Source organism: Corvus moneduloides, chromosome 1 (genome assembly GCF_009650955.1).
Source record: "Corvus moneduloides isolate bCorMon1 chromosome 1, bCorMon1.pri, whole genome shotgun sequence".
Classification (NCBI taxonomy): Eukaryota; Metazoa; Chordata; class Aves; order Passeriformes; family Corvidae; genus Corvus; species Corvus moneduloides.
In genome coordinates, this window is record NC_045476.1 from 162551235 (window position 1) to 162565638 (window position 14404).

The 14404-nt window shown below is 45.3% G+C and overlaps 1 protein-coding gene across 2 annotated transcripts in view; it reads left to right on the forward strand.

Annotated features, from left to right (window-relative positions):
• DENND3 (DENN domain containing 3) overlaps nucleotides 1–9854 on the forward strand; it is a 32992-nt gene extending 23138 nt beyond the window's left edge. For both annotated transcript variants that reach the window (XM_032134432.1, XM_032134423.1), the window contains exons 14-23: nucleotides 282–544; nucleotides 1039–1209; nucleotides 1645–1774; nucleotides 2247–2354; nucleotides 3177–3316; nucleotides 4486–4646; nucleotides 5600–5733; nucleotides 5899–6014; nucleotides 6137–6274; nucleotides 8370–9854. In XM_032134432.1, coding sequence (XP_031990323.1) covers nucleotides 282–544; nucleotides 1039–1209; nucleotides 1645–1774; nucleotides 2247–2354; nucleotides 3177–3316; nucleotides 4486–4646; nucleotides 5600–5733; nucleotides 5899–6014; nucleotides 6137–6274; nucleotides 8370–8570 — 1562 coding nt within the window. In that variant the 3' untranslated portion in view covers nucleotides 8571–9854. The remainder of the gene's footprint in view (nucleotides 1–281; nucleotides 545–1038; nucleotides 1210–1644; nucleotides 1775–2246; nucleotides 2355–3176; nucleotides 3317–4485; nucleotides 4647–5599; nucleotides 5734–5898; nucleotides 6015–6136; nucleotides 6275–8369) is intronic.
• Nucleotides 9855–14404: the final 4550 nt, after the last annotated feature.

Sequence of the window (14404 nt, forward strand, 5' to 3'; positions counted from 1 at the left end):
TCATTCTTAGCTCACTTTTATACTATTCCTTTATGTTTAGATGGAGCTGAAGTGACTTTTGTCACACATCTTACTCAGTGAGGGGTGGTTGTACCTTGGGGGTGGGTATTTCAGGATAGTGCCTGAAATAACCTTTGGATGGGAACATGTGCCTAGAATGTCTATACTTGTGTGCACAATAAAGCGGCACAGTTTGACAGTTACTAGCTTTTTAAACCCATCTTCCTGTGCAAATTTGTGTAATACTTTCTCACATTAAAGGGGCTTTAAAATATTTTTAGGACAGCAGAAACAAATTGATCCTGAAACATTCAGAGATTTCTACAACTACTGGAAGGAAACTGAAGCAGAAGCTCAAGAGGTGAATCTGCCACCAGCAGTAATTGAGCATCTAGATAAAAATGAATGTGTCTACAAGTTATCCTGCTCAGTTAAGACCAACTATGGTGTAGGGAAAATAGCTCTGACCCAGAAGCGCTTGTTCCTGTTGACTGAAGGAGGCCATCCTGGCTATGTCCCGATTGCTGCTTTCAGGGATATAGAGGTGAGCATCAACTTCTGTCCTCTGGCATGCCTGTGGATATAGGTTGTGTTCCATTCTCCAGAATAAGCTGGCTCTCAAGGTAAAGTTTCAGTAAGGAGAGTAGGAAACACTGCTGAAGTCACTATATGAGTGATTAGGTAAAATTCTGGGGGTTTGGACCAAAAATTTCGTGACTGAAAATCAAGAGGTTATAACCTCAGAGAAATGTGCAGAGTGCAGCACATAGGATATGGAGTAGAGAAGTTTAATAACATGAGCATTAAATGTGCTCGTGTGACTGAGGTATCAGTGGGTCAGCCTCTACCCACTGTGGAGCCAAGGCTGTATGATGATGTTTAAACTTATTTTCATGAATCCAGCTCTCCTTAATGGTGTGTATGGACAACTGAAATAATTAGCTGTAATTAGAGAAAGCTGCCCTGTGGGCTGAGTGCTGAACCTTATCTGTCATTTTGATACATTCTCCTCATTTTCTCTTTCCTGTAACTTTCCAGGATGTTAAGAGCACAACTGTAGCTTTCCTTCTTTTGAGAATACCTACTCTGAGGATTAAAACATTATCTAAAAAAGAAGTCTTTGAAGCCAACCTTAAAACTGAGTGTGATCTCTGGTACCTGATAGTGAAAGAAATGTGGGCTGGAAAGAAAATGGCATATGATCACAAGGTATAAATTGGGAATTTGTAACCAAATAAGTATGAAGAATGTGCTTTCTATCTCTGTTCTAAATAATTCATGCACTAATCTTAGAATTTCATGGTGCTTCTCTCCCGTGAAGAAAGATCCAGCTTGGAAATGGGTATCCACCCTGTGCCTGCTGTATCTTTACATATGGTTTTGTTTGCACATCCTGTATCAAGGTTGTGCTAGATCTGAAGTATTCCTGTAATGAAATAACACTGGCTTCTGGCTTCCTGCTCCAAGACCTGGCTTGGAACATGGATGTGGGAGTGGGGTCTGACAGCAGGTGGCAGGAATTACGCTGCAGGGCAGCAACTGGCTGGTGCTTGTGCTAAGCATGACACATGTTGTAATTTTGAACATGGTGTCTTGTAAGAATAATGAGCAATAGATAAACTACAGTAAGACTTCTGTCTTTAGGATCCTCAGTATATCCAGCAAGCACTGACAAATGTTCTCCTGATGGATGCTGTGGTTGGTGCCCTGCAGTCCTCCAAAAGCATCTATGCAGCCTCTAAACTGTCTTATTTTGACAGGATGAAAAATGAAGGTCAGTCACAGCAATGCTACAAAGCCTGCTGGTGTTTGCATCATCTCTTTCTGCTCTTTCAGTATATATTCTGTTTTTCAAACTGGTTATGTGTAGAAATACAAAAAGACATTAGCCTGATTGCACTTTCACAAATGTAGTTTATTTAATAGTAAATAGAAAGTTTAGGGTTTGTCTTTTCTTTTTTTTCCTCCCTTTTCCCCCCCCCTTTTTTTTGTTTGGTTTGGTTTTGGTTTTTGCTTCTGTCTCCATCTTGGATGCTGTGTTTTTGTCTTGCTTTTTAGACTCCTTGGGTGGTGGATGTCTCTGCTACCAGAATTCATGCAAATGGTGTTTGGGCCCTCAGCTAAAGCTAGAGGGAAAGAAAAGTGAGAAATGTGAATGAATGGTGTAGAATTGGTATCTCATTAGTATTGTAGTTCTATTTCAGGCTTAAGTGTGCACTTCCTAACCTTCTAAAAATCTATTTTAGTGCCTATGATGGTCCCCAAAACAACTGCAGAGACACTAAAGCACAAGATCAACCCCTCAGCTGGTGAGACGTTTCCACAGGCAATAGATGTCTTGCTTTACACACCAGGTAAGGTGATGTATTGCTCTCTTCAGGTTAGCCCAGCTTTAATTAGCCTATAAAGCACATTGTCTTGTAACACCTGGTATTATTATGCCTGCCTGATGTGTTCACATTCCGACATGGATTGGTTGTGTGTTGAATATTAAACCAGAAAAATCATTAAAAAAGAACAGTAATGTTGCATATTAAGATACTCCAAGGCATAGTGTTCCACAGTCTTATTTTGCCTTCCTCTACATTTGTGCCTTATCACAGACTTCAATTCTGTGTTAATGGGCTGATTTCTCATTAAGATTTCTGGCTCACTTACTGAGCGGGGTGGGTGGATGGATGATGCTCCCCCATTGATCAATATTCATTGTTATATTTTTATTTTTCAGTAGTCCTGTTGGGGTGTTTGGTTGAACCCCAGTGCAAGGAGTAGTGTGGAGGGTGTTGGATTCAGTGGGGCTTTTCTTTATTCATAGTATGCTTTTAAGAGGGGCTCTAATGGAGTAGACAAGAGTGAGTGGATTTATTAGTTGTATTTCATAGGGCTTAAAAGCCTTCCTGCAATCCCAGTGAGCTCAGCTCTTAGTCATCAATGGAAGAGATTATCTCTGCTCTCTTTGGAGTTTAAGATGAAATCATTGGGTGAACTCAACAAACAGATTAGAATGAGCACAAATTCATTGTGAGAACTGTGTCAGTAAGTAACTGGTGATGTAAATTCCAGAACACAGATGTATTTCATTACAAACCTGCTCTGCCTAATAATGGCTTTCCCATAGGTCTCCAAAAGTAATTTGTTTTCTTTCACCTCTCTCATCTTCTCTGCTTTATTTCAAGGGCATCTTGACCCTTCAGAAAGACTGGATAATGCTCATCCAAAACTCTGGTGTGCTTTAAATGAGGGGAAGGTAGTGGTCTTTGATGCCTCCACCTGGTCTATCCAACAACACTGCTTCAAAATGGGCCGCTCTAAACTGGTAAGAGTGGCACAGGATCACAGTTCCTGCTTCAGCTGGGTGCTTTTGTTGCTGTAGTCTGACCCTGAATCACATCATTCCTTAAAAGTTGTTGAGTTGTTTGGGCTTCAGTTAACCTGAAAAAATGGAGATTTTTGAGAAAAGGGGAAAGGAGGCTAAATGGATTAATAATAAAACAAGTCAACTGGTGAAAAATGATGGATTGGATTTGGGAGGGCCTGATGGGTTCTTGGGGCAGGAAAGCAGGGTTGAAACAATTGAGGAGAAAGAATAGAATAGAAGATAATTAACCCAAAGAGAAGATGAGAAGGGGAATCCTATGAATAGATGAAAATTCATCCATGCTGAAGAACTGGAGATTGGGAAAAGGTGTAAGGAAACCAGGTAGATGCTATTGAAAGAGAGATAGAGCTCTAAAAGAAAGTGTCTCAACCAGCAGGTGAGAGTTGCTTGTCAAAGACCACCTGAAAGAGTAACTCTCTCTGTGAAAGGGGAATCTGAACCTGAGTGAAAAACACACAGTAGAGAGAACACACAGGAAAAGGGTTTGGACATGTCACTTCTGTGCAAGATAAGATACATCACTGTGGATGAGTGTGGGAGAGACTCAGAAAGGGAGGCGTAAAGCTGATAGTGAAGAGCTGGGTGGAGGAACGATGGAATTCCAGGAGAGTCAGATATTGACCTAAAAGAAGACAAAAAAAGTTGGCAACTGATGGGACTCTGGAGGGAGATAAATGAAGAATGTTTGATTAAGGGGAAGGACATTCCAGAGACAGTAGAGGAGACAGTATTTTCTTAAACACTACTTTTAGCTGAAGTTGGAAGTGTGGATATATTGGACGGTTAGGTTGGTTTCCAATCCAGAGGAAAGGAGCACACTAACTTCTGTGGTTCCCCCTGATGCCCTCTGTAACTTTTACTTTGTTTGGGCCAGGAAGCACACCTTTAGTCAGTCCCTAAGGTAAAGTATTAATCCTATTTACTGCAAAGAGATCTGTCCTCTCATTTTTTATAGAGCAGAGCAAAGGACAGAACACTGGAGAGCCAAGTCTTGTCTCCTACAATGATCACCAGCAAACTGTAGCTTCTGAATACAGCATTTTCCATGTTACATTAAAGAGTGATTTTTCTTCTAGGCTTTATTTAACCCAGCTTTTTCTCCCCAGACTTGCATGGTCATGGTGGAACAGAGTCAAGTGTGGATTGGTTCTCAGGACTCCATTATTTATATAATCAACACCCACAGTATGTCTTGTAATAAGCAACTGAATGATCATCGCTCTGATGTTACAGACATCATTGTGGAGAAGAAGAATGGAACACCCAGGTATATCTAATTTGATTTTCCTACATGTTGAAAGAATTTATTGTTTTAAATGGGAGGGTTTATCCTGCTAATAAAGTCTTCATTTAGCCCATTTTTGTAGCTCCCATATTGTGTATGGTCAACTAAGAATTTGCTTTTTAAGTAAAGAGCACTGTGTAGTTTGGAACAAAGAGGATAAAGGAATGCTCTTTTGGATGAGGATGAGAACAGCCAGGAATTGGCAGCACCCCGTGAAGAGCTGATACAGATGAAGCTTAAAGACCACTTCACTTTCGCTTTGAGCACGTCGTCGACTAAATGTTTACAGCAAGCTTCTGGATTTTTCCTGCCTGTTTGTAAAAGAAATAATACATTTATTGTTCTGTTCAGGCAGAACGCTTTTGATCTTCTGGTAGCACTGGGAAGAGTGTTGGCTGAATGTCTTAACCTGCTGTCTTCCCATGGGAAAGGCAACTCCAAGGTCAATAGGTCTGCCAGTGGTGCACCAGGTGTAACTGGGTTTCAGGAAGAATTTGTTTAAGTGTTGTTGGAACCTTCTGAAAAAGGTTTTCTCGTTCTAAGACAACAAATGTTAAAGGTAAAAAGAAAAGGGATTGTATAATTTGTTTTCTCAGGTGCAGTAACAAAGAAAAACAATTTGAGGTTTTTTTTCTAACTCAAGGGAAAATCCATCAGGAAATGTTGTTCAGAAGAATTATAGGGAATGTTTTGTGCTCTACTCCTCATGCATGATGTAATTTGTGCTCTCGTTCACGGAGAGGTCTGAGTTAGCCTGGAGTGTTTCCAGTGATACAGAGTTTGTAAAGGATAATCTCGAAGATAATTAAAAAATGAACATGAATTTGGCTTACTGTAAAATTGGTTATTTTGCAAGTAAGTATCTTCTGTGTGTGTTCTCTTTTCTGAACATGAATGCACACTATACTTCTTTATTTTTTAATCTGTGCCAACAGTGAAGCCTATTCCAGCAGCTTAGATGGAACGGTGATTGCTTGGAACATCAGTACTCTGAAAGTGAACCGTGTCTTTCAGCTGCCCTGCCAAAATCTCACCTCTATAAAGCTTCATAATGGTCAACTATGGTGCTGTAAGTCCCTTCCTCAAATAATAATAATTTCAAAAATCATCTTCACATAAAGAAGCAAGACAGTTATTGGATGTTCCATTTTATTTTGCTTTTTTCCTCCATATTTTGTAGAGATGGAAGAAGTGGGCACCTCTGTTACTAACTCTGTATTTTTAATATTTGAAGGTACCAGAAGTTGCATTCTTGTAGTGTCAACTCACGAGTTTCGACCACAGATGAAAATCGAGCACCACCTGAAGGATGTGTGTTCCTCTTTTCTTGGATTCCAGCTCTTTCCCGAGGTATTGCACTTACTCTGTTTGATAGAGTTTGAAGGAGGCAGGGCCCTGTGCCTCCTTCAAGCCCTGGTTATTGTGATACATTTTCTGTCAGCAGTGCTCAAATGTATCTTTCTGTGCTTTAGAGAGATGAAGTGTGGGCGTCTTCCTCAAGGAGTAGCGACCTGTACATTTGGAGCACCAAAGACCTTTCAAGTACACCTCAAAAGATTCATCTTCAGGATTGCTCTGAGATTACTTGTATGATAAGAGTTAAAAATCAGGTGAGAGACATTTGGGCTTATTTTGCCTCGTGTGGATTTCTTTACTGAAGTTTTGTTTGTAGCTGTCATGGGCTCTCATTGCTTCCTCACTTGGTGTGTGCATAAATACTGGTTTGGAATGTTGATTCCTCTTCGAAATCAGAGAAGCTAAAGACTGCCCAACACAAATGGCTGTTACAGGTGTACCCCAAAATGCATGGCAAGCCAAAACTCTCATCAGTAATTAAATGTGTGGTGACATTTATTAGCTATTGACATTTCCAGGGAACTGCAGAAACTGAAAGTTTACGTTCTTTGATATTTTATCTCAGGACTCCTCAGACTAAGCCTTGAAAAATGGTTACCAGACAACCAACAAATGCCAATTAATTGGCCTGTTTTTGTAGATGACCTTTTCCTTGATTAGTTACCACATTCCTAATTCAGGACAGACCAAAGGAGGCAGTGGATTCCTACCTTGGCATCTTGTGTCCATGTCACTGTTGGCCTCTGTGTACCTGCTTTTATGTCGTATCAGTAGCTGTGCAAATGATTGGAGTTGCGCTACCACAGGGGCCCATTCAAGGTTACTTTGCAAATAAATAGCTAACGTATATCTACTGGGAAAGCAACTTTCGGAATCTTTTTCTCAGATTTTCCCTCCTTCCTTCTTCAAAAAATTTTTTTTAGTGGAATAGGGAAGTTTTCTCTGTATTCAGCCTCTGGTTAGACTTTCGTACTAAAATGGGAAATCATTTTAAGATATTCTTCCCCAAGGCAGAGATTGATACATTTAATAACCTCTGTTTCAAGGGAGTGAGAGGATTGTTTGGAACCCCCAAGGCATTAAGCTCTCTTTTATTCTACAGAAGAACTTTGTTCCTTTCTCTTCACTTCTTTAAGTAATTTATGAATAAGTTAAACAATACTGAGCCCAGTACTGACCCTTTGGGGACACCACTAGTGACAGGCTCCAACCAGGCCCTGCCCCTCCAACCACCACTCACACTCCTGTTCCCTTTACACAGCAATGAGTTACGGAGAGTGAGCTTGCAGCCTGATAAAGGCTGACAACAACATTGATAGGGCTGTCAGTCACAGGCTTTAATTAAAAACAAACCATTGTTTTTCTTTAAGAAACCGAAGAGAAACCCAGCTGCATACTGTGTCTATCTGAAATAGGATGTGTTCTGTCTGGTACCTCGGTCTATGTCTTTTATTACCTGTTTTTTGACCCAGTCTCTGTGGCTCTGATCTTGCTGGTGCCACAGTTCCCTGGAGAGCAGCAGGTTCATGAATTTCACTGCCAGCCCTGTACAGAGAAGTACTTTCTTCTCAGTGAAACGGAACTATTACTGGTTCCCACGTGTCCCTGACTTCCTTAATTTCAGGGTAGAACAGTGGTTCTACATTCAGCTTATCTGCACTTCTGTTAGTTTGTAAACCTTTTGTAAAGGCTCCTTAGCTGCCTTCTCTCCAACCTAAGGAGTCTTGGCTTTTCCATCTTCCATGTGAGGGTGGTGAGGCCCTGGTACAGATTGCCCAGAGAAGCTGTGGCTGCACCATCCCATTCAAGGCCAGGTTGGATGGAGCTCTGGGCAACCTGGGATAGTGGAAGCTGTCCCTGACCATGGCAGGGGGTTGAAATGACATCTTTAAAGTCCCTTTCAACCCAAACCATTCTCTGATCTTTGCTCATATGACAGCTGTTTCTTCCTCTTTGCAGTTTTAGTTGCTCTTCCCTGGATTTTCTCTGCTCTTGCACTGCAAGAGCACACTGTGCTTCTCACAGGGATAAGGGAGAGCAGCCCCAGTGCTGGCATGATCTGCAGCTGAACATTCCAGCATGGGGCACAGGGGGTTTCCTGAACTGAGGGAACCAGAGGGGAGCAGAGACACCCACCAGGTGCCCTCAGCTCATGCCACAGCAGCTGAGGAGGCCTGGAGGAGGCCAGGAGCAATAGTAGCCAAGCCCCTTATTTATACTGAAGAGGAAATTTTCAGTGTTTCCCTTTTCCAGTCAAGCGTGAGACTGTACCAATGTGCCATATAAACCTCCTCAACTGTGTCCTGGACTGATAGTGAAAATGACTGTGGGTTTGTTTTGTTCCCCCAGCTGTGGGTTGGCAGCAGTGGGTGGCTGCAAGGCAAGAGCAGAGGGAAGATCTATGTGATCAGTGCTGAGAGCAAGAGTGTGGAGAAGGAGCTGGTTGGCCACGCCGATGTGGTGAAGGCGCTGTGCTCAGCGGAGGACAGGTACGTCCTCAGCGGCTCTGGGAAGGAAGAAGGGAAGATTGCCATTTGGAAGGCCGGATAGCCAAGCTATTCTGAGTGTGTCTGCCTCCTCTGGGGAAAGGCAAAGACTTTGGGCTGTGTTTACTTCAGCATTTTGCATCTATTTCAACCACCTGCCAGTGTTATTGTCTTGTATTTATTTGGTTTCCATCCCTATGTTGTAGAAAATGGAAATCAAAGCAAATCTCCCACACACCTTGTCCTGCTCCTGTACATTTGGTAAAGGAACAGAAATGGGAGAAGACAGGTCACTGTCTTCAAACTGGACACGAGGTGGTGTGGAGGGTTGGGGTTACCTGGCTGCCTGGGGCAGGTCATGTTGGAATGCCAGAGCTGGCTCAATAATTCCATGGGAGCTCTCCCTTAGCAGTGCAAGGTTGCTTAAAAATAGGATTTGATAATGTCTTTACAGCCTGTAATAGGTGGAAGAGGACACTAAAAGGAAAAAAACAAGTGCACTTGGACTTATGGAGTTGTCACTGTGATCATCTTTCTGAGCTCGGAGCTGTAGCAGTGTCCCTTACCCTGGGTGGGATTTCTGGGGCCGTTTTGTTTAAAACGCAGGCACAGACAGGCTCTCCCCGATGGCACTGAAAGCTCCTCCGGCTGAAACAAGGTATTTTAAATGAATGTTTTAGGTTTTAAATTTTTTTTTTCTTTGAAAACAATGCACAATACTTGGCATTTTGAACAGTTTGTGAAATTGATGATTTTTTTATCTGAAGCATTAATTTATTTAATTCCTGTATATATTATTCTTGCTTTTGGAAGCACCTCTCACCCCCTGTGCAGACCAACCTCTGCCCCATCTCCCTTCAGTTCCTGTTTCTGCAATCAGAGGAACTGCTGTTACTTTGGGTAGAACCTGCTCCATTTTTAAGTTCTGAAACTCCTCCTCAATCTCTGGAGCGAGCATCAGGGGCTGCAGCCTGGAGGAGTCTCCAGAGCAACATTCCCTGATTGGTGCCTGATGCATAGTGGTTTTTCCACTGGTCACATTTATCTACAAGTAAAACAATAAATCTATGCAGAATGGTTTTATCTGCATCAGTGCAGAGTGGAAAGCAGTGTCTAAAAGACTGTAAATAGAAGGACAAAATGGGCTGCTACTTTTCTTAATAAATATAAACCAGTGTAGGGCTAAAACGAAGGGTATAAACAACTGGAAAATATTATGACTAGAAATTTTATGACTCTGTGCAATATTTCTGCTGATAAAAGTTTTTATCGTATCATGGTAACAGAAATTTTACTTTTTTAGCTTTTGTATCAATTTAAGAACATTAAACACTATATTGATACTCTGGCCTCTGTACCTTGTTCTTTTTCCTGTGTAATGCAATACTGAAAAATGATGATTTTAGCACTGACTTGCATCCTCTTTGTGTGCTGTAAAGAATAATTGCCTGGGTTTTTTTCTCTGCATGTTCTCCTTTTCTGAAACAGCTTCTGCTGTAACATGTCCCACTTTGAGCCCCTTACCTGTGACTTTCAGGTTCCTTTTTTCCTCCCCGGGCTCTGTCGGCCTGCTTGGGGTAAGTGACAGGAATTATTTACTGAATTCAAAGACACACAAGGCCTGTTAATGAATTTCCCCTGGCTGCAGAGATGAACCAGCTGCACCAGCCTGCTGCCCACCTGTTGCTGCCTTCATTGATTTTCATTCCTGACAGACTTTTTAAACCTGCTTGTCTTCTCAGCTGGTTTGTAGGTGTTCACTGACCATCTCAGCTTTGCTCCAGGATTTCAGCTGTGGAATGAACCTGCAGTCATAGCACTGTGAGGTTCTGTTCACTTCTCAGTAGAGTTTCAGGTACTTCCTGTGAGCCCCTTGGTGGTGGGAAAGCACAGGGGAAGGACCCTCTGAGCTGCTCAGAGCTCCTCTTTGCCCTGCTGCCAGCTGAGAGCTTGCCAGGTGTAGTTGCCTCTGTGAGTCACTGTCTCCCAGCAAAGGGACAAAGGGAGCAGGAGCTGCCCCTGGCAGAGAAGGGAGGCCCTGAGTGACCGGGCTGAGCACACCCCATCCCTCTCTGGCCCTGAGGCCGTGCTGCTGTTGGGGTTGGTCAGCCTCTGTCTGGGACTGTGAGTCCAGCTTGTGCTGCCATCCCCTTCTCTCCCTCACGGAAATGTTGCCCATTTCTTGGAAACCTCAAGGCTAATGTTTGCTGATTCTTTTTCCTGGTCTCCCGACCTGAAAAACCTGAGGGGAGCAGAGAGACCTGCCAGGAGCCCACGATGCTCTTGGTCCTATGTCCAGTTTTTGGAAGTGCTGTGTGGAGCAGGGAGTTGGACTCGATGATCCCTATGGGTCACTTCCAAATTGAGTTGTTCTGTGATTCTTGGATCAGACCAAGGGATGGCAGTGTCTGCTTCCAGAAATAACTCGGCTGTGGAGATGGGAGCTGCTTGGAAATTCAGGGTGTTGTGTGCTGGGTGTGATCTCCCCCACAGGGCCATGCAGGAAGGGAGGAAACAGCCCCTTCCTCTGCCTCCCAGCCCGTGCTCATGGGCTGCTGGGGGGCTTCATGGGACCAGGCCCTGTCTTCCTTCAGTGCCAGTTGAATCCTTTTGTAGGCAAACTAAACCACATCCTCACCCCTGGATGTGCATTCCTTGCCTTCCTGCATCTGTTTCATCTGTCATGGTAACCTGCAGGATTCTGCCTGGCATCCTGTTCCCCTCTCCATGGTGAGTTCCCCAGTGTCTTGGCACAGGTCCCCTGCTCTCAGAAGCAGTGGGTGGCCCTGTGCCACCCCAGTTGTCAGGACAGGGACAGTGCTGCACAAATGCATGAAATGCTGCCACCAGCCCCCCATGTCCCTAGCCCCGTTTTGGGATGTGAAGGGCTGCCCCAGCACATGGGACACCAATGTGAGGAGGTGTGGGATGTCACCTGGAAGAGGTGAAATCCCACAGGCACATTCCATGTCCCCAGTGAGTGTGTGCCATAAGGGTTACACAGCCGGGCTGGCACTGCTGTGGCCTGGGTGCTCCTTGGGGGTCTGGGAGTGCATGAGATCTCAGCTGGTGATGGGCATGGGGACCATGTGGCAATGGATGTGGGGACAATATGCCACCCCCACCCCCCAGGACGAGAGACACCCTGGCTGCTGCCAAGCCTGGAGAATGCAGGGACTGACCCCACTGGGGCAGACTGGGCTCAGGGAGGGATGATACTGGTTTGTTGATTGTTCTTGGTCCAGACTGGGAAGTGGAGGCAGTGCTAGAGCAGCTCTTCTCCAGGCTGTTCTGAACCACTCCAAGGCCACTGTGAGTTATTCCGTAACAAGCAACAGCTCAGGGAGTGTGGCTATTGTTGAGGCAGACATAAAAGCACACACTAGTCATAATCCATAGTTGAGAGAGGTAGATTTTTTATTTTCCCTACTGCTATTCTTATACCTCTTCACAAATGCTGTGTCCTAATTGAGATTAGCAAACAGTGACAAGGCTGTCTAACAAGCAATGACCATTCAGGCAGTAAAACAATTAGCTATACAAGCAAAGGTATAGTTGCTATATATTACCTACAAGCTCTTGCTTGTACACTCTTAATGTCCCATAAAAAGAACATCCTCCCCTTGTGTCTAGAACATCTCTTACTATCTTCTTGGCCTTCTCTGTGGGTTTCACTAAAGCTGCAAAATTTCACTGTAATATTCTCACGGGTAAATTATGACTGGCATCAGGTCTGACTATGAGACTGTCAGTCCAGCTGTCAATCTCATCAAGGGAGTGACCCAGCTCCACTGTCCTCACCCCCAGCACAGCACAAGTCAGCCAGCCCAGACCTAGCACCCCGCTCCCAGCCTAAGCAGGGACCTGCTGCTCTTGGACAAGGATCACAGAGTCCCACTCCCAGGGCCAGGGATGAGTCACCTCCCCTGAGCAGAGCAGGGGGATCACCCTAAAGGCACAACAGCACCCAAGAGATTTCTGCTTCTTGTCCCTCTCTCAAGGCCTCATCCTGCTGTGGTGCTGGAAGGGATCAAGAAGGCTTCCCCACCCCACGCTTGGCACAGGGGACAGGGCCTCTTCACTTGTCATTGCACCAGGAGAAGATGGGGATGTAGGACAATCCCTGCCACTTGTTCCCCCCGTCACTTTGGGCTCTCCAGGTACAGTCCCTCAAGGTGAGGATGAACCCAAAATTCTGCTGGGCAGAGTGGGGCCAGGAGGGGAGGTTCTTGCCCTCATTACTTGCTCACATACTTCATAGAAGCTACTAGGAAGCAACTCTATCCACCCAAACCCAGCACGGCCCCTCTCTGTCTTGTAGGTATCTGGAGAGCCTCCTGCCGCAATGAGGCAGGTACCTGTTCTCCTCTCTGTGCTGGTGAAAAATGCCAACAGCATAGGGCGGGCCTGATGTCCAATTTATTGTGTTTTATGTTTTTAGTTCTTCCTTAACAGCATGTCCAGGGAAGTGTCTGGATATTTTGTGTTTAGCTTAGAGAGGAATTATCTCAGCCAGTGTGCGCACTTAGCATGTCAGAGGTACTGGCATTAGTGGCTGCATTCCCCAGTGTATTAAAGGCCAAGAGCTGGGTAGTGCCCTTGGGTGACCACACCAAGGTGGGTGGGGGTGTCGATGCCCTGCAGGGTAGGAAGGCTCTGCAGGGGGATGTGGACAGGCTGGCTGGATGGTGTGAGGCCAGCGGGATGAGGATCATGAAGAGCAAGGCCTGGGTCCTGCCCACGTGTCCCAACAAGGCCCTGCAGTGCTCCAGGCTGGGGGCAGAGTGGCTGGAAAGCTGCCCAGCAGGAAAGGCCCTGGAGGTGCTGGCCAACGGCGGCTGAATGTGAGCCTGTGTGTGCCCAGCTGGGCAAGGAGGCCGGTGGCCTCCTGGCATTCTGTGTCAGCAGTAGTGTGGCCAGCAGGACCAGGCTGGTGATTGTCCCTCTGTGCTGGGCACTGGGGAGGCCAGCGGTCGAGTTTTGTCTGCAGTTCTTGGCCAGTCATGACAAGAAGGACATTGAGGTACTGGAGCATGTCCAGGGATGGGCAATGACACTCGGAAATGCTCTCGAGTACGAGTTTAATGAGGAGCATGTGACGGAGCTGTGGGGGCTCAGTCTGGAGGAAGGGTGGCTCCAGGGGGACCTTCTCACTCTCTACAACTGCCTGACAGGGGGTTGTAGCCAGGTGAGGGTCAGTCTCTTCTCCCAAATCACAAGCACAGAATCACAGAATCACAGAATCAACTGGGTTGGAAAAGACCTTGGAGATCATCAAGTCCATCCTATGAGTCAGACAAGCCAAAACAGCCTCAATTAGCACCAGGGGAAGTTTATATTGTATATTTGGAAGATTTCTCCGTGGAATGGGTTGTCAATCATTGGAAGGAGCTGCCCAGGGAGGTGGTGGAGTCAGCATTCCTGGATGTTTTTTAAGGAAAGACTGGATGTGGCACTCAGTGCTCTCGTCTACTTAACTGCTACAGTGCGGATACTGTAACACGATGTATCAAACAAGAAGCCCATGGAAAAGAGATATCTATGGACCGATTCTTGATAGATGTTTCAGAGATGTTTATTTCTCCAGCCGCATGGCTGGGATCTGCCAAGGAGCTGCTCAATCACGGGACCCGAGGGTCCTTTGCCCACGCAGGGGAACACAAAACAACCGATGGGAACGAGGCTGACCAGGGGCAGGGAAACCCTGTGTCTCCCCCCCAGGGCCCCTCTCCCAGGACCCCACGGCAGGGGGGAAGGGACCCCGACACTTAACAAAGGTGGTGATCAGTCATAGGCTGGACGAGATCTTGGAGGTATTTTCCAGTGTAATCAATTCTGTGATGATTCTGTGGAAAATGAACCAAACCCTAGGTGGGCATTGACTTCTTGGAGGTGCTG